Genomic DNA, 22,071 nt, shown 5'->3' on the forward strand with positions numbered 1-22,071 from the left:
CAGTGTATAATTTAAAAAGAAAGAAGAAACAGATAAAATCCATTCTTGGGAGAGAAGAATGCAAGACTATTTAAAAAAGAAAAGGAACTACAATGCATACTGTATGTGTGAAAAAAGGTTTGGTTTCTGCAAAAGAAAACAAATCATTGCATCTCCATTTTTTTTTACTTTTCCTGTAGTGATAGTTTCAGTTCCTCATTTTTCACAATATTAAAGTGAGTCCTGATCACTTGCATCAGAGCTGCAATTGCAACACGTTCTTTCACCATGTATCAGCTTGCTTTTCAAAAACAGGGGTTCCTGAAAAGTAATTCCTATGCAGTTTGGACTTCTGCATTTGGTTTGTGGAAGTTTTTACCCTGCATTTCTAATTCCAACTCCAGAAACTTCCCTTGAGTGCATAAATATTGTCCTAATTAGGAAACGCAGGGTAGGAGCCACCTGAATATGGTAAGTGAAAGCCAGTCTGACAACTGAAATATTACTTCCTACTTACGTGCTATTCACATTGAAACAGCTGCTCCATCTCCACCTTATGACATCGTGGTGCTTGAGAGTGTTCGTGACTCAATGGTATTGGGATGGAAACAACCTAAAGTCACTGGTGGAACTGAAATTACTGGCTACTATGTGAACTATCGTGAAGTGGTTGATGGAGTTCCTGGGAAGTGGAAGGAGGGCAACATTAAGGCTGTTACTGAGAGAGCCTACAGGGTAAGAGATTAACTTCTGTTATTGCTGGGGGTGCAGACAGTATTTCCAAAGCAAATCTCAAAGACACAACTTTGGGTTGAGTTATGATTCAGTCTACAGTTAACTGTTCAGAGGGTTTTAAATCTATGATGATAAATGTATTTAGCTCTGTTAAACTTCCCTGTAAAATTGTTTGTACACTTACCCAGTAGTCTAGCACCAACTCTTGCCTGTAAATTCACTGACATATTCTGATTTGTACCTCAGGACCTCACAAGAAATGGCATTCCTACTGGGCTTGGTGGACATATCCCAGTGCTTGATGGTGCTGGAACCAGCCCTATGCCAGCTGCTTTTTGTTATCAGTTCTTGACCCAGCTTAGAGACAGTGCTAGCTGCAACCTTGTTGAACTGCTTTAGAAATGAAGAGCAATGCCAGGACTGAGTTTCACCCCGCTGTGAGGACTACTCTTGCCTTAAGTGAACTTGCTCTGTACCACGAGGCAGACTAAGATAATTGTTGAGCAATACCCTGTTTCCTCCCTGACTACTAAAGTGTCTATCAATAGAAAAAGGGGGTTGCAATCTGAATGTGCTAAGACCACGCAAATACGCTCCATCACTGATTAGAGGAAAAAACAAGATAGTTATCACTTTAAGCTGTCAATAATACTTCCATCTGCAGGCACACTTAAAAGCACGCTCATGTGTTCAATAATTGCTATTGTGACTTTCTTCTAAAGACTCAATCCAAAGTTAATAAGTACCATCTTATTGATCCTGCAGATAGAAAACCTGAAGGAAAACATGGTGTACCAGTTCCAGGTGGCTGCTGCTAACTTGGCTGGGGTTGGAACGCCCTCTAAACCAAGCAACCCCTTCAAATGTGAAGTGTGGACCATTGCTGTACCTGGTAGGATCCTGAGTGGGACACAGCCCAGAGTGCTCTGTGATCTGTTATCTAAGTCCTCAATGCAGTCTGTTTGCAGGGGAGTCAACGGGGCCCTGAAGTTCATGCCCAGGCTTGAATCTCCATCACTTTGATGTAGTACCTGTACAGTGATGCATTACATAATCCCTGTTTAATCGGTAGCATTTTGCAAGCAGCTTGTATTTTTTTTTTTTAATCTTTCCTTCTTGATCCTCTACTGTGTCTGCCACTTTGCTTTCTAGTTTAAATAGTAGACATAAATACCTGCCTAAGGCACAAGGCAGAGAAGCATGAGGTCTTGTAAATGTATCACTTGTGTAAATGTATCACTTCAAGGCCAGATCCCTGAAGTGATACATTTACACAAGCAGGACATTAGCTTAATAATTAACTTATTTCTCAGAGTTTGGAGCTTATTTGTCAATTTTGTAAGTTCATGAATATTTGATCAAGATACCAGTCTCAACCAATCAGATTGCTTTTTGGACCAGTCTTTTTAATTGACATGGGTTGCATTTACATCAGGTTCTAGATATGATACAGAGGAGCTGCAGGTTATGTCAGTTTTGTGTACACCATGTGTGTCTGGTTTTGATCTCTGAAGTCTTATGCATTAATCCCTTTGGGATTTATTTTGATGCCACAACTCCAACTTTTACCTTTCAGGGCCACCCCACGATGTTAAATGCACAGAAGTTAGGAAGGACTCTCTGGTTTTACTGTGGAAGGAACCAGTTTATACTGGCCGTAGTCCCATAGTTGGTTACTATGTTGATATGAAGGAAACTGAAGCAAAGGAGGAACGCTGGAGAGGTGTCAATGAGAAGCCACTTCAAAAGAAATACTTGAAGGTAAATAGCCAAAGATTCAAATACTGGTGTAACAGTATAACCTTGAGGACGTCAGTCTTCAATAACATCATCCTGTGCAGATCATGGTTCCACTAAATGGAATACTTAGTAAGATATTTTGGGCCAAGGATACAGGCATGTAATACCTGTATAGTCAGACAAGACAGTAACTCAGATATCAAACTGGTATGACAAGTCTAAAAATAAAAAAAAAGCACTGCTAAAACCAACTACCATTCTTGTAACACAGGAGGCATCCCTAGCATTTACTGACTCAAAGGGTATCACTAAACAAAACCAGATGCTGTGATAGTATGGCAAATGATTCTTTCTAATACAAAGTATCCTCTGCTCACATTTCACAAGTTAAACCCAAGCTTTTTGCACTGTTACGCTACACAATTTTGTGGAGTGGCTCTAAATAAGGGAACATCAGTATCTCAGTTCTAGAGATATAAATGAAATAGATTTCCTATTTGTATGCTTTTCAGAGTATTTGAAAGACAACTCACTTTAAAACATGTTCCTTTCATATATGTTTTAAAGGAGTATTCACAGGTGATATAATGCCAGTAGAATTCCTCAGGTCACTACAGCTAAGTCTGTACAATGAAATGCCCTCCTGATTCTAAATAGGTGTTGCTGACACTTATTACCCTGATAATTTGAATTTTAAAAGCCAGCATTTCTCTGCAGGAAAAGACTGTTCCAAAACCAATGCTCCTTTTGCAAAGAAAGTCAATGACAGTAATGACACTGTCTGAATGTTAGCTATGTACACAAGGAAGAAGCAAGTCATACAGATTAGTCATGTCGCCCTGGAATTGGAAGAAAAAAAAAAAAAAAAGACAACTGGAAAATAAATGAAACAAAACAAGAAAGGAAATATAATTGTCAGGTATCCAGACGGATCTTAATAAGCACGAAATTAAAATCAGTGTTTTGCAACCCATTGTGTGTGTATATTTGGTTCCTCCAGATTGGTGGCCTAACAGAAGGCATGAGTTACGTGTTTCGTGTGCGGGCAACAAACCAGGCTGGTGTTGGGAAACCATCAGATGTCACGGATGCTGTCATAGCTGAAACACGACCAGGTTTGTTAGAAATACTTCCTCTTTCTCATTGTATTTACTCAGGTTCCTGTTTGTGAGATGTGTTCACCTGCAGGCTACAGGCCAACAGCCTGACCTCTCTCAGGTCAAGTTTTTTACAAAGCAAGATATGAGGGTGTTATCTTAGTTTCTTGTCTGGTATATTTTAAGACCAGAACAGATTTTCTTACCGAAACTACAGGTTCAGGAAAATAAAGATACAATAAAGTGGTAAGATTTGCATGTATCTATAGGTAGATAAATCAGCAGAAGACCCACTAAAATCAGCTCAACCAAACGATATACTACAGATGTAGATTTTGCCCTCCTTGTATTAAACTTGTTGTTTATGCTTTATCATTCTCCTTTTTATATGTAATGTGCCTCAGGAAAGGGTAAAAGAAATTACTTTTTTCCCTTGATCTTTAAAATAAAGGCTTTAAAAACACAATGAAGTCACTTGGGAGACCACTTTCAGTAGGAATTCAAGTGCAGCTGTTTGCTGGAGTCATCCTCGAAGGCTGGCTCCAACATGTCTGTAACAACAGAAAGAAACACAGAAAAGGCAGAATCTCCATACCTAGAATTTCAGGAAACCCCTGGGTTCCATTTAGCTATACAAGTAACTCAGGTGACTTTGATCAGAGACAACAACTTCTTGTCACTAAGTCCTAACAGAAAACACAAGCATGGGCTTGTGCCTTATTCAGCTTATTCAGATTATTTTAGAAGTGCAGAGTTCTACAAGGTGCAAGAACAAATTCCCAGATATTTTAAGCAAAGCTGGTATAAGGTTAGCATGATGGAAGGAAGTAGAGGGGTACAACCCAGCCTGGATTCACTGTACATGTTCTTTTCCTCTGACAAGTTCCCTTCCTATACCTGCAGACTCTCATTTCTGATCTCAGCTGGGAAGGTTTCTAAGAGCAAGAAGGAGGGCAGGCGGTGGGCAGTCAGGACAGCACAGGTGCTGGGGAAGCCGGACACAGGGAGCATGAGCAGCAGTTCATGGGCATAGACAAAGGAGGTGGCTGCTGGGGTAAACTGCTGCCTACTCTGCCTGCATAGTGAGGCAAATTGCTGCTCCTGCCTGGAGAAATAGCCAGACTTTATTTGGGATGCTATTGACCATGAGGTGTTGTGAGGCATTGAGCAGACATCACGAGTGATCACCAGATCCTATTCCCATCCTGGATGCCTTGGGAGCATATTCCTGGGATTCTTTCCCTGTTTCTGAACCTCAAACCCATTTTTACATCTCTGTTCACACAGCAGCTCTAGCTCAGCTCTCCTAGATGCCTGGTCCTTATGACTAAGGCAGCAAAAACTCTAACAGGCATTGAGTTATCTCTCAGTGAGGCTGTAAGTCAAGGAAGTCTGAATAAGGAGGTCTGAAACTGGGGGTGTAAAAGAACTGGAAAACTCAGACTGGGGACATCGGGGTGACTGCTAGTGAGGCTGGGATGGGAAGACGGTACTAGAATGAGTAGATGGTCAGTTGAAAATGTGTAAGATTGGGATACAAGCACAATAAAAAGGGCAAGTGTGTGAGTAAGAAGGGTTTGGATCAGGATCTTTGAGAAATACAAGAGTCATAATTTCAGATCTACAAGACTGCTGAAGCACCAGGGCTATTTCCATTACCTACAAGTGCAGTAAGGCAAAACTTAGAAACTTATTCTTGAAAACAGCTTAGATGCAGCAACCACTCCTAAAAAGAGAATGAAACCACTGTTAGTACTAAACTTTTGGCATTATTAATCCATTTTAATTGAGGATTAATATCTACGTGTCATACTTTTGATAGAAAGTTGCGATGATAACAACCTTCAGGTGAACTAAATAAAGGATTGGCCATGCCATCACAATTAAAAAAATATGAACATAAATTCTTGTGAAGGTGACCATCATGACCAAAAAAAATTGTACATTGTTTTCAGTGTTCACTCAAATGAGGTGCATGTCCACCTGGCAATGTGAACTTGAGCAGAACATTTTGTTTACAGACCTCACCATTAGAGAAGGGAGGTTCATGGGTGTAACATCTAAGAGATCACCAGAAAGTCAGGATTTGGTCCAGTGAAATCTTAGGGAAGCTAAAAATTATTTACTTGTACAAATCTACTTGACCCAAATTTAAAGCTGCGATTTGCTGGTACAGCATCCACCAAACTAAGCTTCTCAGAAGTATTATGAAAGAACGAAAGCTTTTTAAAACAATTATTTCAGAGAGCAGTATCTTGGAAAGGCTTCCACCTTTCTCACTCAAACCACACAAATCTCAAGAACAATCATATCAATTTTTTAAAATTAGCCCAAGTCTTTTGGTGTTGCCCAATGAATGATGCCTTTATTACCATCTTAGACGGAGACAAAACATTGTCAAATCTCTCTAGACAATTCCTGCTGTAATTCTACTTTTGGCTAATGTGTAGAATGAGAAGACAACTGAGCTTTCTAATCAAAGAATGTAAGCAAATAATATCCTGATTGAAAATACTTGCTTTCATGCAGATGCTACCATTTGTCTTTATCCAATGAAATGCATAAATATACTGATACAATACTTTGCATTCACCTCCTTCTCTTTGGAAAGCACATTTAATTTTCATAGTTATCTTTTAAAATTAAATGAAAAAATGCAACCATATAAACAAATACCAATCCAGGATACTTTTGAGCTGTAACTTTGTCTTTTGACAAAAGCACTTCAGCGTGTGTGGATCTCACAGGAAGCAGGGGAAATCCAAGAGTAGACTGCAACTCTTCCGCATTGCTGACCTTAGTCCTTGTGTATCTTGGTAAAAAGCAAAATTAGATCCTCACCCTGCATCAGTCGCTTGAGAAAGGCTTGAACCTCAGAAATTAATGAAACCCTGTCCCATTCAAGTTTTCTGACTAGTGATATTCAAAATTATGCCACTAACTCTAGCGTTTTGAAGATGTCCACTTTATGTTCATGTTGTTTTGTTCCTGTTGATGCAATAAAAAGCTCAGATAAATGGAGTTTTGAGATGACATCTAAGTATTTAATTTCTTATTATGACTCTAAGAGAAGCTCTGGATGATATCTTGAACCAACAAGCTATCTAGAGGAGGGAAATTAAGAATACTAGTACTATGGCATTGGAATGGGCTGCCCAGGGAAGTGTTGGATTCTCTGTCCCTGGAGGTTTTTACGATGAGACTGGATGTGGCACTTAGTGCCATAGTCTAGTAACCACGGTGGTAGTGGAAAAGAGTTGGACTTGATGATCTCAGAGGTGTTTTCCAACCTGGCTGATTCTATCATTCTATGATTCTTTGGCTCCACTTTGCAGAATAGGGGGAGAGAGGTCTCCAGATGTGGTCAGTAATTGAGACAGAATTTTTTTTTAATCATATAAATATTAGATGTAAATTCCATCATCACTTCTGGAAATAAATGCTATGCATTTTTATCGTAATGAGAATACTTTAAAATAAATATAAAAGATTCTGCTATTCAAATGAACCTTATGGCTGTAATTCTTTACATGTCACATAAAATGACATCAAAAGATTCATATGCTAATGGCTAATGATCTACAGGAAAGTAAACACTAATGAAATTTCAAGTGATGAATTTTGCTTATAATAAATTAAATTATAAAAAAATTGCAAATATGCTGCTGCCTAACAAAATATTTGTGGACTTTAGACTTCATTTATCATCAGTTGGTACTTGATGTGCTTCACTGCTGCAAGGGCTGATAAACAACAGTGCCAAAATGGGAATATTAATCTCATCTTCCATTAAACACTTATGGCAAATTATAAAAACTAAGAAAGCTGCATGTACACAGATTCTCATTACAGGAGCTGCTTGCAGTGCTGGAAAAGATGTGTATAGCATTAGGATGATGAAACACAGAAATTTTCTTGTATGCTTGAGGGTCATTAAGGAATAAAGCATTTAATCTCAATGTCAGGAATAAGGCTCTTGCCTTTAAGGTACAATACTTTGTGGAGAAACTGTGTCATTGGCATTCTGGGCAGCCCAGAACTGTCTCAGCCCAAGTAATAGGACATGAGTGCCCTATTCAGATGCAAGATCCAGCTCAGAGCTGTTCAGAATGTTGGATGTTCTCCAGCACCTCTCAGTGCACATGCTCCCCCTGACATTCTCAGACAAGTTGTTGAAATGAACATTAACGCCACAGATGATGAGCTCGGCCAGTCACCCAAATCCAGGATGAAATTCCCTCAGCTTCACTGGGGTGCAAGTGAGTAGGACAGAGGTGCCTTCAGGTTTCTGACATGGGATTCACCCCCAGCGCCTTTTAAAGGACAAACTGGGTCACCGTATCCAGCTCAAGAATTGTAGGTACTGGCAAAACAGGGTGGGTGACTTAAGCAGCTAACTGCAAATATTCACTCCCTTTGTGGGCCCAGGATTAATGGTGCAGACAGTGGCAGGGCTGGATGCCAAGCACAGCAATTAAACCAACCTCCTGGAGTGAAGCCAGTGTCACTGAAAATGTGCCTCGGTTGCACAAGTGTGCACTGCTGGGGCGACTCAACTGCTTCCTCTTCTGCCTCCTGCACCTCTTCAAACGTCCACGTTTGCAGACATTATTCCCTTTATAGCCTTAGCTTATTAGAGAATAGGAAATTCATGCTGTGTAACGAAAGATCTAACTACCCCCTAGCACAGAAAATATTCCTATTTAGTATTTCAAACATTTAGTGGATTTCGAGGTTTGCTTTTTTTCCCTCTTTCAGGTTTTTTCATAGCAGATATCATAACTCTCATGTGTGCTTAGACGCTTAGACTGGCTCAAATAAATCAGTTGATTTATAACGTTTTTTAAACTGTGGACTAGAAGAAGAACTGTTCTTGTGAATCAAGGACCAAGGATACCAATGAGTGCGGCAATTTATGTGCCAGCTGAGAAAATGGCAAGAATCTGCTTAATCCACCCTATGAATGATCTCTATATATACCTATATTGCTGGCTTCTCTGAGAAACTGGAATTGCCTTGTTCATCTCTTTAAGGAACCAAGGAACTTGTGGTTGATGTAGATGACAACGGAGTCATTTCCTTGAACTTCGAATGTGATCAGATGTCTCCAGACTCTAAGTTTGTTTGGTCCAAGAATTACGAACCAATTGAGGATGACTCTCGACTGAACATCGATACCAAAGGCGGAAAGTAAGAACTCCCAAGGGAAGCAATAGTCTCATGTTTGAGAGATCTAGACAGTCACAGAATTCCATCCTTTTGATGTATGACCTCACTAAGAGCTACACCTGCCTCTTACTTGGAGGCTACTTCTTGAGTATGATGTTCTCCAGCAAGTCCATATGCAGACCATTTGGAAATTGTAGATCACACAGAATGAGTCAGACCTCCTCTTTAGGGAATTTAGTTATGTTTAGGCATGGAGAGAAAAAAAATCTGTGCCTTGTTATCTTATAACCTATCAATCAAGGCAGATTATTATTATTATTATTATTATTATTATTATTATTATTATTATTACTATTATTATTATTATTCCCATTGCTATTATTTTAAATGTCCAAATAACAAAATTATCTGACTGCTTGCAAAATGGTTTTGCCATGTAGCACAGTTGTAATCCTTGGAGCAGTTGCAGTAAGGAGGGCTTTCTTCTGATGGCACCACCATGGCCCACTTTCGCAATTTACATAATGGCCTCCAAGCCCACTGTGTTTCTTCAGGCTTCTCACAGAGGAAGGCATAGCAGATGAACAGGTTCGGCCCGTGAAGGGCCTGTGTGCTCTTCTAGTGATGTAAAACCCATATTGAAAGAAAAGGTGACTCCCCATAGTTACAATGTTGCATAGGGAAATTGAATCGACCTGTATTTAGAGCAACCCTCTAGGGACATCAGAGGCTTGACAGCACTCTGGGTTTTTTGGTGCTATCTCCATTTGTACCACACATGGTTCAGTCAGAGCAAAAGCTAATACAAGACTATTTTTATCTGGTGTTATAGACATAAAGGAGGGGTTTGGTTCAGATTGATCTCACCTTTTTATCAAAATGCTTTTTTTTCTCTCAAAAGGTCAAAAGCTTCCTTTAAGAATCTCGGAGAAGATGATTTGGGAATTTACTCTTGTATTGTTACAGACACCGATGGAGTTTCATCAAGTCACACAATTGATGAGGAAGGTAGATTCAATGCCTCTTAGGCATGCCTGGGTTCCTTTCGCATCTTTTTTTTCCTGCTTCTATGTCTCTCAGATCCATAAGGCAGACACACCTTATTTATTTTATGTCTCTTGCAGAAATGAAACGCCTGCTTGCTCTGAGCCACGAACGCCAATTCCCAAGTAAGTGCATCCCATGTCTGTAGGGGAGAGTTTTATATGCAGTGGGATATCACAAAGCTGATGTACTTGAAGATGTCCCTGTGCCTTACAGGGAGGGGTTGGACTAAATGACCTTTAAAGGTCCCTTCTAACCCAAACCAATCTGTGATTCTATGATCACAAAGCTTGTGCCACCAACCAGTAGGGAGGCACTATAGCAATTTCAAGTGAAAATGGTTTTGAATTGAAAAATCTGAGATTCCTCTATTTTTTTTCTCTTTCTTTCAGTACATTTGTGTCTTACTGAAGTTCTTCCCAATTAGTTGCAGGGTAGTGATCTAGGCATATAATAAGTCTATATGACAGTTGGAAAATAAGTATCATGTTGGCTTTGTTTCTTCTGCAGAACAGGCTTTTATACTTACTCAGCATACCTAACCTGATTTGAGAACCAGAATTTGAAAAATTATCTAGTTTCTCTCTGATCAAAGTTAGCATAAGTTAAATTTAGGACTAGCAAAGTGGGCAAGTGTAGTAAATTCAGCTGTAATGATCTATATATACAGAATTTCTCTACTGAAACTCATTCCCTCCCTCTTTCCTTAGCATTTGGCAATATGAACATTCTTCCTGCAACTTTAGATGTTATTTTTGTCAGTTCCACAGACCTCCCATATCCTTATGATATCCTGGTAGTAGCAAAACTCACTTATTTTCATTGGAGTGGAACTTTAATAAATGGGGGGAAAAATAATATTGGACTGTATAATGAATCCTATTGCACACAACACGATGAAACCTAAACCTTGTCCCATCTTCTCCCGCTGCATTCTCTTCTTTTCTGTTCAAGACCCTGAAACTCTTGTTTTGACATCTTCAGCTTTGTGCATGCACTGCTGATGCCTCTTCCAACTCAGCCCACACCACACCTCTCAGCTCAGTCAAAACTTGGCTGCAGAAATGGCCTTTTTGCCCACATCATCTCTTTCTCATTTCCTTCTGTATCTTTTTCATATCAGCTCTACTCTTCTCAACATATTGTATCACCTCTTGACAGCTTAATGATAGGCCGAACATCCCCATGTTTACTCCTGCTCCTCCCAATTATTTCCTCCTAATTATATTTTCACACTGAAATTTAGTCGTTGCAAAACCTTACTGCTGCTGCATGACCTCACTTGCCCTGACCCTTCCCTTCTGAGGGCTCTTCCACGCTTTGTGTGCACAACTAATGTCACAAAATAAGCTCCTCAGATCATGTCATCTTTTTTGCACTGTATTAGGTAACAGCACGCTTCTAGATGTGCATGAGCTTCTGGAAGGCACAGGCAAAAAGGGAGATCACTGCAGAAAGTAGGAAGGAGGAAACTGTCTTACTGGCTTTGCCCACTTCAAGCCCTGTGGGCACTTAAAATAAATACATATATATGTTACAAATAGGGGTTGAGATTCAGCTAACTGTGCACATGAGGTTAGAAGAATAATAATGAGCTTCTCTGGATCAACATGAAGTTTTAGTCATATCTCCAGATAATCTGCTTGAGGATTATCCAAATTCTTAAAAAACAAAATTAGTTGCTAGGTATTTCCTATTCAACGTGAGCTCTTGCATGTTGCCTTGTTTGTACTTCTGAACAGCAAGTAGGGGTAACTTCTGCTTAGAAACACCTGGAGCCAGTAACTCCATTGCTTGAATAATGCAGCCTTACAGAATGCAGCTATGCATGGGTGCAACACTGCATTGGTGCTAGGCAAAAATAAATTTTTCTAACTCTTCAACTGAGCAACTGCCCGAGGGCTCCCTGTCAAGTGCTGGCAGTAAATTGTGATGCTATAGAAATAGGATGTAAAACACTGTAAGCACGATGGCTGGAAAATTACTAAAGTAGCTGCCAGTTGGTGCATATGGAAATATTTTAAAATAAGACTTTTCCTTGTGGCAGACTGTAATGCAGATTTGTCCAGTTCTTTTGGGCTGAGGAGCAAACAGCCTTTTCACCCCCAAAACAATCCTTTTGCAGCTTTTGAGATACATTCTGCTCTTCCTTGTTAGACTAAGATATTCTTAGTTAATTACAGGCAAGCCAAGTGGAGATTTAAAATTGCTGTAGAGCTGACAGTGAGACAACAGCAGTGCAGCCTGATGTCTATTCACACTCCCACTTGTTTCCTGTAGCATTTCAGTCGCTTTGTTTTGAGAAATTATGCAAGCCCTGAGATTCCTTCTGTTCCTTATATACAAAGGGATAAGCTGGGTGAAGAAAGCTCACACAGACTTATTTGCACAGCTGGGGCACGCTCCTGTGGGGTTGTCTTTGCCCCGCTCCCTCATGGCAATGCTGCCCCTCCAGGCTCTACCCTCTCTGGTTAAACCTGTGTCTTTTTTATAATTGTCTTTGTTTCCCTGTGACTGTTGCCTCACCTCCCAGAAGCCTTATTTTCACCAGAGGCAGACCCTATGCCACTTAGGCACCAAAAGCATACATGCAGGTGTGGGAAGGAGAAGCGTTGAGCATGGGAAAGAAGCAGGTGAGGGGTCCTCACCCCCTAAGTTTGTTTGGCACTGGGGTGGGATGGCAGCTGTGCTCCAGAAGGCACTCCAGTCATCTAGGACAGTGCAAATATAAAGATGAGAGAAATGAGACACTACTTTGGTCCCAGTCCTCTCCTGCTGTAACCGAGTCTTTTCATGCAGGGTGTTAAAGAAACCACCCTGCCCTGGGATTCCTCTGGGAGGAGGTGTGTCATTACACTATCACCAAACTATATCATCACATGTTTAGCAGCGTGCTTGTACACTCTACTCAGCTGTTCCCTGCTACACCCTGGCACTGCAGACTTTACACTGCTGAGGAAGCAGAGACTGGGGGGAGAGTTCACATACAGCATACGTAATCCCAACAGTATGACTTGTCTTGAGAATCTGAGCATTCACTAAGACAGATAAAATGACGGAAGTCAATAAAATGAGCAATATGCCCTAATATCAGAGTCTAAATGCTCATGCTTAATGTTGCTGACTATGGTATCTTAAAGAAAAGTTAAAGTGAGAGCAAGCTGAGGACTGTGACTAACAAGAACAAGGAAATATATATATATAAAAAAGAGACTAACATTACCTATGGCATACATGATTTTTACAGTTTTTTTTTTTTCCTGTTAACACAAGGAATTGGTTTATATGTGGGGGATTTTCATTATTCAGAGGAAAACAAAATGTACTGGGAAGACCAAGGGTGTACTGTGATACTTGGTGAATCCTGGAGACGGAGGTTCCACTCAGCAAAGAGTCAGAGTGCTTGCAGAAATCTCCCAACCTGCAGCTCAGCTGACTTTCTGATCTGGCTTTGTACTTTGGGGGGTTTTTGTGTTGTTTTCTTTTTCCTCTGAGTCACTGCACTGTCTTACAGTAATATTGTTAGGCATCTCATTAAACATGGGTCTGCACCATACAGAACTTACATCATGCTGCACAGACACTTTTTGTTTAACTTTGAAATAGCCTTGTATTAGAATGGAGCATAACTCAAATCCTGAACACTTTTGGTTTGTACAGACTTGTGACTGAGGCATCAAAAGATTAAATCTTATCTGTCATCCTATAACAGGTATATGTGGGTGGAGAGGCATTCTGTCTATATGAAAAGCTATCATAAGCTAGTTACCTTGCATACAGTATCCGAGTATGAAAGAATAAGTGGTTTTCTGATTGTAGAAGAAAATAGTTGTTGGGGCACAGGCAAAATATATGCCTCATTCTTTTCTTTCTTCTTTGTAGCTGTCCCACTGACATCTGAGTTGGCAGTAGAAATTTTGGAAAAAGGAGAAGTGAGATTCTGGTTGCAAGCTGAAAAACTGTCTGGCAATGCAAAGGCCAACTTTGTATTTAATGATAAGGAGATTTTCAATGGAGAGGTAAGCCTTTTCACTGCTTAGATGTATTTGCATTTTTATGAGTATCAATGAGTATTAGTGTCTCTGACTCCAACATACTTCCAGCTACTGCTCCACACTAATGCATTTTCATGAGAAATAACATAAGTCATGGAAAAGATAAATAGAAAGATTTTGTCCGTATTTCTGAGCTCCAGATCAATTCTACTGGATGTAGTTTATATAGGGAAGTTACATGCCTTCCTGCCACCTGAGTACCACGTGTTCTGTTAACTAGTGGGGACCACAGCTGCTCCTGCAATAAGGTAGCCCCAGGTAGCAGCTGCTGTGGTTTCAAAGAATCACTGTAGTAACCCAGATCCATACTATCTCCTTCATCTATGGCTCTAGAATACCCTTGTGCTTGGTTCTCACCTCCTTTTGTTGTTTGGAGGAATTAATTACACCACAGAATAATTCCCAAGCAGTTGTTTCCAGCAGCAGAAATTGTTACTCCCAAGGACAGGGCATGGCATGTTTTTGTTCTAACACTGATATCAGGCAGAAGGCAGAGATGGAGCATTTTAAATAAAACCTTATAAAATGTAATCATGCTCAAAGAAAGAGTTATTCTGAAGACATGCGAATCTAAACTTTTATAATGAAAAAGGACGCAGTACTCACTGTACAACATGGATGTCACATGCTTATACAGCATCAATAAATAGGCTTCACCTTGAATAGATTTATTTAGCTGGAACTAGAGACAGTGGGAGTCTGAACAAGTGGGTATCTGAATAAAGAAAACTGAATTTCATCTACAGATACACAAATATTTTCTGTCTCTAATCTGCATTAATTATTGTTTTACTTTCCACTCTTGAAGAAATATAAAATGAAGGTGGACCAGAAGACTGGCCTTATTGAAATGATTATGGATAAACTTGAGGACAAGGATGAAGGCACTTACACTTTCCAACTGCAGGATGGAAAAGCAACCAACCAATCGAGCCTTGTCCTCATTGGTGATGGTAGGCTAATCTGTATTATGCAGTGGGTTGGAAAAATTATACTGAGGTTACCTCAGTTGTCATCTTCACTTTCCACTGTTTTCAATATCAGTAGAACTTCCAGGTCTTTTATGTCACAGTTTTGTCTACCTCAAACAGGACAGGGCATGTGTGTGAACAGAAATTTTTAAAGTGATGGGAGAAAGGGAAATTGTTACAGAAATGCAAAATATTTCAGCATGTCATGGTTACCTTTTCTATGGGTGGAATCAAAACTTCCCATGTAAAAAGCCCATTCAGCCTGGAACAAGCAGCTGCACCTGTTAGAGCTTGAGCTCTGTTAGAGCTGCTGACTCTGCTGCTGCTCATTTGCCTTCCTACCAGGAACAGAAAGTAGCTGTATGATTGGGGATTGCACATCATCAGACAGGACACATTAAACTCCTGATGACTGCAAGCAGCTGGGAAAGTTGAGTTAGCTGTAATCAGCTTCTGACACTCTGAAATTTCCTGTGAAAATCTGACCCTGTGGCTGGATGCTCATTGACATCCAAGGGACAGAGCTGCTCCTAACTGTTACAGAGATGTTCAGCGGCCTACAAGTGGCACATGAAGTTTAACCTTGTATTTCTTACTGGTTTTAATTCCTAGTATTCAAGAAGCTACGGGATGAAGCAGATTTCCAGAGAAAAGATTGGCAGAGGAAACAAGGTGATAATATGATTATTTATAAGAATCACATATGTGTTGGCTTGCTAAGAGTTTGGTTAATTTTTCAATATATTAATTTGAAATAGATGAGTTTTATTCTGTTACATGGTTACTTACCTTCTGAAGGAGAAATAAGAAAAACAAAATTATATTAAAATATAACTATTCCTGTCAAGTAAAACACATCTTTCTTTGGTTTTGTATCATGAATACCATTGATGTGACCTTTAAAAACATATGTGTAACTTAAAACAGGTCCTCATTTCGTGGATAAACTGGGATGGGAAGTTACCGATGAGTGTAACGTGATGCTGAAATGTAAGGTAAGGGATGAAGAAAACACTGAGTACAATGGTCAAAGCACTTTGACCTACCACTACTTAGCCCCTTTTGTCTCTCTCTTCATCCCTGCTGTTTTCCCTCTCACCCCTCTCTTTTTAAAATGGAGGCTTGCAACAATTCACTGCAACCAAGCTGTAAAACTTGCTGTTCTTTTATGAGAGACCTGAACAGGCTAACCCATGCGACACTGAGTTCCCCTGCTCAAATGAAGAGAATAATTGTGATGTGGTTTTCATCCATCTTAGGTGGCTAATATTAAGAAGGAAACGCACATTGTATGGTACAAAGATGACAGGGAGATAATGGTAGATGAAGAACATGACTTTAAGGATGGAGTGTGTACTCTGCTGATATCAGAGGTGAGTGACTGTCCTCATTAGCCCTCAGCTGAAGTCAGCGCTGTGAACTCAGATGAATGATATGATCTAATCTGATACTCCAGCAGAACAATTGAAAAAGGAAGTGGGTTTTAAAAATGGAAAAACTCACAAGGCGTCTGTGTTTTAGCTGAAGCAAATGTCTGTCTGTAACTGCTTGTTCGGGTTTTCAGGAAATGATGACTGAAGAGATAATAAGCTTGTCACTTCCTTTGCATGTCAGTTTAGAAACAGACTGAGACCACATTTCCATTTTGAATAGCATTTGGAGAGTGCTTGTCACTCAGGCTTTCAGAGGACCACCCTCTCACAATCACCACAGGGGTCTGGTGCTTACCCAGCCTTGCAGCAGATGTGGCGGGGTGCGGGGGACAAGGTCCTGCATACCATGACACACCTGCCAAAGCCCATCCCACCATCCTAGCTAGGGGCAGGGCAGCTTGGGGCCACTGGGGCAGCTCCAGCCACAGGCATCAGGTAGCTCCCCGGGGACAGGGACAGGATATCAGCTGGGTTCAGAAGCGAAATCTAGATTTTTCTACAGTACTTGTTCTGAAAAGTGTTTTTACTGTTACAATATTGCAGTTTTCTAAGAAAGATGCTGGCACTTACGAAGTCATACTGAAGGATGACAGAGGAAAGGACTCCAGTGAGCTAAAGCTTAAGGACACAGGTCAGTCTCCATGCTCTCAGCAACACCAGCTGACAGCCTGACTGAAGTGGGTTTGGGGTAATACAGGCATCTGCACATGTCACCTTCTTGTGGCTTTGTTCCTCCTGTATACAAGATCATCTGATCAGAAAAGCTGAGATTTTAAAGCCCAAATAACATTTGAATACAGCTTATTGCATCTGGGTTCTGTATAATTTTGGGAGCATATGATGACTAACGCTAAGCAAAATGATAACAGCTTTCCTCAGGCGGCCATCTGTACATCTACAAGTATAGAAAAAAATTTACAGAAGTAGATAATTTTTAAAACTTTCACATTTTTATTATGTTTTGCCATTTATTTAGGGGCTTTCACATTTATTGCATTTACAATGTTTTTAACATTTCACTTGTTTCCAGACAAATGGAGGAAAAATCCTATTCATTAGAATGTATATAGATGGGTTAGCATTGCAGGTGAATAGTATAATTTAAAAAAAAAAAAAAAAAAAAAAAAAAAAAAAAAAAAAAAAAAAAAAAAAAAAAAAAAAAAAAAAAAAAAAAAAAAAAAAAAAAGAAGTTTTGTTCAGCTGCAGCAGTATTCTCCAAGGCTATACTTAAGTAAAGTCTGGAAACTCTGAAATAACAGGCTACATTTCTCCATTACTTAGATTTCTAATATGCTTTAAAAGGTAGGTTTGACTGCTCTTTCAAACCTACTGGGGAGAATATTTCAGAGCCAGTACTTGTCCTATCACTGACTGTGCTTGAACTGCAGACACAGAGTCTTAGTCTCCGGATTTTATTTCCACAGCTTTTGCAGATCTGATGAATGAAGTATGCAGAAGGATTGGTAAGTACTTAATTCTCTTTTCGAATGAATGACTCATTGTGACACTCAGTGAATGGCTGCATGGCTGCATAAAACCATTTGCTCTTCTTTCAGCTTTATCTGCAACAGACCTGAAAATCCAGAGCACAGCTGAGGGCATCAGACTCTACTCCTATGTTACTTATTATGTGGAAGACTTGAGAGTAGGCTGGGTGCACAAGTAAGTAAACAAAATCTTGACAAAACTCAGTGCAATGTTGCTTTTATAGATTCAGAAAGAAACTGGTTGTGTGAGAGAGGTGAGGCCCAGGTTAGTTCTCATCTCTCATGAGTCCTTATCTCATATAAGTTAGTTTCAGTCAATTACATTCACACGAAACCAACACCAGAGCCGGGTGTCGGTGGAGCCAGGCCCTCCTGTTGTTTCTTTAATGGAACTGAGTTCCATGCCATGGGATGCTGTCAAGACCATGTGGCTTCAAGAGCACTTCCCACCTCCCCAGTGGGAGCTACATCTTTCCCTGACTCAATTTTAAGGAGTGATGCAAATATAATCTGAGAGACCATCCTGAGATACCTACCCTGGAGGTCTGCTTGTCTAGAAGACACAGTTCACTGGGACAAGTGGGCACATCCTCTTAATGTGTGGCTTCATTTTTAGAAGGCAAAGCAAATTCCAGTGTGTGCCCAAGGCAGTAAAATCCAGACAGCCCCTCCTGAGAGCACTACAAGTCTAACCAAGATAGACAGAAGAACAGAGATTTTTAAAAAGAATTTTAATGTCCAGCTCCCCATAAAATTATTGGGAGTTACACATCCAAATGATTTGATGTTCTTTGAGTTCTCAGCGAGCACATATTGTGTGCACTAGAAAACCCTGAGAAATAAACAATTTTGATTGCTTAAATCTATTATTACTGTTCTTATCATGTCTGTGGACATGGTAGTAGTTAGTCTTTTAAGATGGAATCTGAATTACTGATCTCTCAATACAACTCATACAAATGAGGCACAGAATATCCAGAATGTGCTGTAGCAGGTTGGCTGTAATTATTGACACTGATGCTAACCAGCACCATGTCAGAGAAGTAAAGCAGTTTGAGGCCTTACTGTTTCTTGTCATCTGTTTTTGACCTGGTATCACCAAATGTCCTCAGTATTTCAAATAAGTGTAAGTGAATATGAGGTATTCTGGGAGGTTTTTCCCTCTCTCTTTCTCTCTCTCTTTTCTCTATTTAATTTTTAGAAACTAGTTTCATCTTGAAGCATGCCAAATTAATCTAGAAAAAAATTATTTTTGCCTCCAGTACATTCAAAGTTATCAATTTAAAGATAACAAGAAAATGAGTAGCTTATTTGACAAATGTCTTTTGACTTATCCAGGGCAATTAACTGCTTAGCTAGGAAGCTGAGAAATTGTGGTGGTTTTTTTTGAGAAGATATACTTATGTCAAAGTGTGTTTAACTGTAAGTGCCAAACATAGCAGAGCATCAGAAAACATTCTAACATTGGGCAAACACTGTTTGTGACAAAAGCGGGGGTTTTGTAGATACAGCCCTCTACACTATTGTTTTGCCTGAGCAGAAATAAACCTACACTAAAAAGAAAACAGGAACATTTTAGGATTCATTTATTACCCTTCAGAGATGTGACTTTTAAATATGAATAGTTCTTCTATGGCTCAGGTCATGGACTGGGATGCATAACCTTTCTGCAAGCTTTGAGGAGAGTTGGACCTTGAACAGGGAAAGCTTGTTACACCAACTTTGCCCAGTTTGTTCACAGCTTTGGGAAGGATTTGACTTCTGAAGTATGTGGGGGCATACCATTGTGTCTTGGAAATTATTTAGTAGCTACAGATGTACTCAATAGCTCAACGTGAGCAAATCCCATTTATGCTCCAGTAAAATGAAAAGGTAATGGTTTGTATTTTTCAGTGATACCCAGATTAAGTTCACAGACAGAGTGAAGACTGGTGTTACTGGGGAGCAGATCTGGTTGCAGATCAATGAGCCAACTCCACAGGACAAAGGCAAATACATAATGGAACTCTTTGATGGCAACACAGCACACAAGAAGACAATAGATCTTTCTGGACAAGGTAGGCCATTCCCTCTGCTAACATCACATCTGTGCTGTGCTAGGGTAGTAGCATCCACAGCAGGATGTTGCTACAGACCTGTTAACCTCTGGGGTCTGTGTGTGCACCAACTAATCTGCCAGTGTTTGCAGGAGCAGTGCCACTTGTTCTGCCCAACCTGTGCTCTCAGGTCATAAATTACAAATGGCTTTTTCCTATTCCAAATACCCACTTACAGTTTGCCTACTGAGAGATCAGTCCAGTGTAAGAGCTGCCTTACAAAACCCCTTGTGTTGCTGGCATTACTTGGCAGCTTTATAATGAGTTGTAACACTGAGTGCCTTCTGTATCTCTCCCTTCCAAGTAATATTTTGAGGAGAAAGTAAGGGACAATTTTGTTCTTTTTCTACTGTATTTCTTTGATGGATATAATAGAGCTACTTATTCTTCAGAGATGCCAAGACCTTTCATCAGCGCGATGAAGGATTGTTAGGGGAGTAGCTAAAATTATTTGGATTGACTGTTGGAAGATTTTACTCTGAGAGACCTCTGAGATTTTAGGGAAAAGATTAACTCCTTCCAAACTTCTGAGTTGCCATTCTCAGCTGTTCCCATCCCTAAAGCTTCGCTTTTGGTCTGCAAGCTTTGTGTAAGGGCATTAACCTTATAATCATCTCCATGCTGCTCCTTCTGTACTCTTATCTCCACTTTCTGAGAAAAGACATTCTTCTTCCCTTTCAAAGCAGGAGAGGTTGACCTCCCACATGATGGCACCTTACCCTGAATTTACAAAGGAGGCAACAATGTGCTGTTTGGTTTGCTTATAGCCATCAGTGTAGTACTTCAGAGCAGATGTGAAAAGCACTTCAAAAAACCGTATCTCTTGTATTCCTTAAACCAGTGGTCTCTGAAGTGGAGTATGTGCAAGTTAACCCAGTGCACACCACTGAGGTGTGGAAAGAAAATACAAGAACTTCACTACACAATCTATAAAGTTCTACATAATCTATAAATGAATATACATATATTTGGAGTGCATGCTCAAAAAAATTTTAGATAGGAGTGCATAATTAAAACATTTGGGAGGTCACTACCATAATCTATCATTTAGGTGTTGTATTGTGCATTTCTTCCTCTATTTTATGACATTCCTTCAGCCTACTGTTTTCCTGCTATTTCTGTGTCTTAAAGATTTTCTTCTAGAAGAAAAAAAGCATGTTTATGCATTCAAATGTATATATGATATCTGCCATGTACCAGATAGCCTTTATTAGTTGAACCATTCAGCATTTTAGGATTTGTACAATATACATGCATGCATCCGTTAATATTTCTTTATTGATGTCTACATTTTAAATTTATTTCTACATTTTAAATTTAAACCTGTGACAATTTATCTCTAAACCTATTTTTTTCTCTTTACAAAGCATTTGATGAAGCCTTTGCTGAGTTCCAGAGATTAAAGTGAGTATTATGCCCTCTAAATACAGTAATGGCAGCCATAAAATAATAGCAGTATTTGTTTGTTTTGTGTTAAAGTCTAACTGTGTCTTATGAAACAAATCCTAGTCCTACAGAAGCCCGTAGGAGTTTTGCATGTGACTTCTTTGGTGCAACTCTTATGTAACAGTTAGGTAACAAAGAAAAAGCAGTATTGCCAAATGATGAGAGAGATTTTCCTCAATGGATTAAAGGCAGTTAAAAAGATAATCTACTTTTCAATCACTCTGAGTAAACCTTAACTGAAATTGGACTTTCTCTTTGTTTCTTTCAACTCCAGGCAAGCTGCGATTGCAGAGAAAAGTAAGTTGGCCTACTTTGACAATGGTTATAATAAACTGTCAAGGTTTTCTCCCTTTCCAGGAAGGTTTTGTGTTGGGAAAGAGAGGGCATGTATACATGCATATGTGTGTTTGCTTATCCTAAAAGGAGTTTGTCCTTACACCAAGGAGAAGTAAGTGACCTTTTAGTGGTTTACCATTGGTGCACATTGCAGCTAATCACAATATAGTTATGTGTTATGTTTATTTTTCCCATCTAAGCTCCTGTTCTCCTTACCAGTTAGCCTTTAAAAATCAACTTTATTGCTGAGATCTCTCAAGCACGTTCTCTGCACAAAAGTCACTTTGTTTTCAAAGATAGAGGAAATAATTTGGCCAGTTTTGAATGCTCTAAAATGTCAAAGGATCTGCACTACATACAGAAATGCATAAGAAAGCAACAGTAGCTTTTGTGTTGCTTAGAATCTCCTCATACTTTTGCCTCTGTGTCAATTCCAACATAGCAACTAAAACAAAAGTATGTATTAACTACTTAAGGAGTAAG

General features: G+C 39.6%; 1 protein-coding gene across 2 annotated transcripts in view; it reads left to right on the top strand.

Moving 5' to 3' along the window:
* Positions 1–22,071, top strand: part of MYOM1 (myomesin 1) — a 75,457-nt gene that overhangs the window by 43,104 nt on the left and 10,282 nt on the right. For both annotated transcript variants that reach the window (XM_027886324.1, XM_027886323.1), the window contains 18 exons: positions 518–714; positions 1,480–1,606; positions 2,291–2,475; positions 3,455–3,569; positions 8,585–8,741; positions 9,622–9,728; positions 9,845–9,889; positions 13,647–13,783; positions 14,628–14,772; positions 15,403–15,462; positions 15,718–15,785; positions 16,050–16,163; positions 16,767–16,854; positions 17,648–17,686; positions 17,780–17,885; positions 19,604–19,767; positions 21,174–21,210; positions 21,527–21,549. In XM_027886324.1, the coding sequence (XP_027742125.1) occupies positions 518–714; positions 1,480–1,606; positions 2,291–2,475; positions 3,455–3,569; positions 8,585–8,741; positions 9,622–9,728; positions 9,845–9,889; positions 13,647–13,783; positions 14,628–14,772; positions 15,403–15,462; positions 15,718–15,785; positions 16,050–16,163; positions 16,767–16,854; positions 17,648–17,686; positions 17,780–17,885; positions 19,604–19,767; positions 21,174–21,210; positions 21,527–21,549 (1,914 nt within the window). The remainder of the gene's footprint in view (positions 1–517; positions 715–1,479; positions 1,607–2,290; positions 2,476–3,454; positions 3,570–8,584; positions 8,742–9,621; positions 9,729–9,844; positions 9,890–13,646; positions 13,784–14,627; positions 14,773–15,402; positions 15,463–15,717; positions 15,786–16,049; positions 16,164–16,766; positions 16,855–17,647; positions 17,687–17,779; positions 17,886–19,603; positions 19,768–21,173; positions 21,211–21,526; positions 21,550–22,071) is intronic.

The sequence above is a fragment of the Empidonax traillii genome, unplaced genomic scaffold, assembly GCF_003031625.1.
Source record: "Empidonax traillii isolate 1590-97213 ecotype Southwest subspecies unplaced genomic scaffold, ASM303162v1 scaffold186:size1492175, whole genome shotgun sequence".
Taxonomy (NCBI): domain Eukaryota; kingdom Metazoa; phylum Chordata; class Aves; order Passeriformes; family Tyrannidae; genus Empidonax; species Empidonax traillii.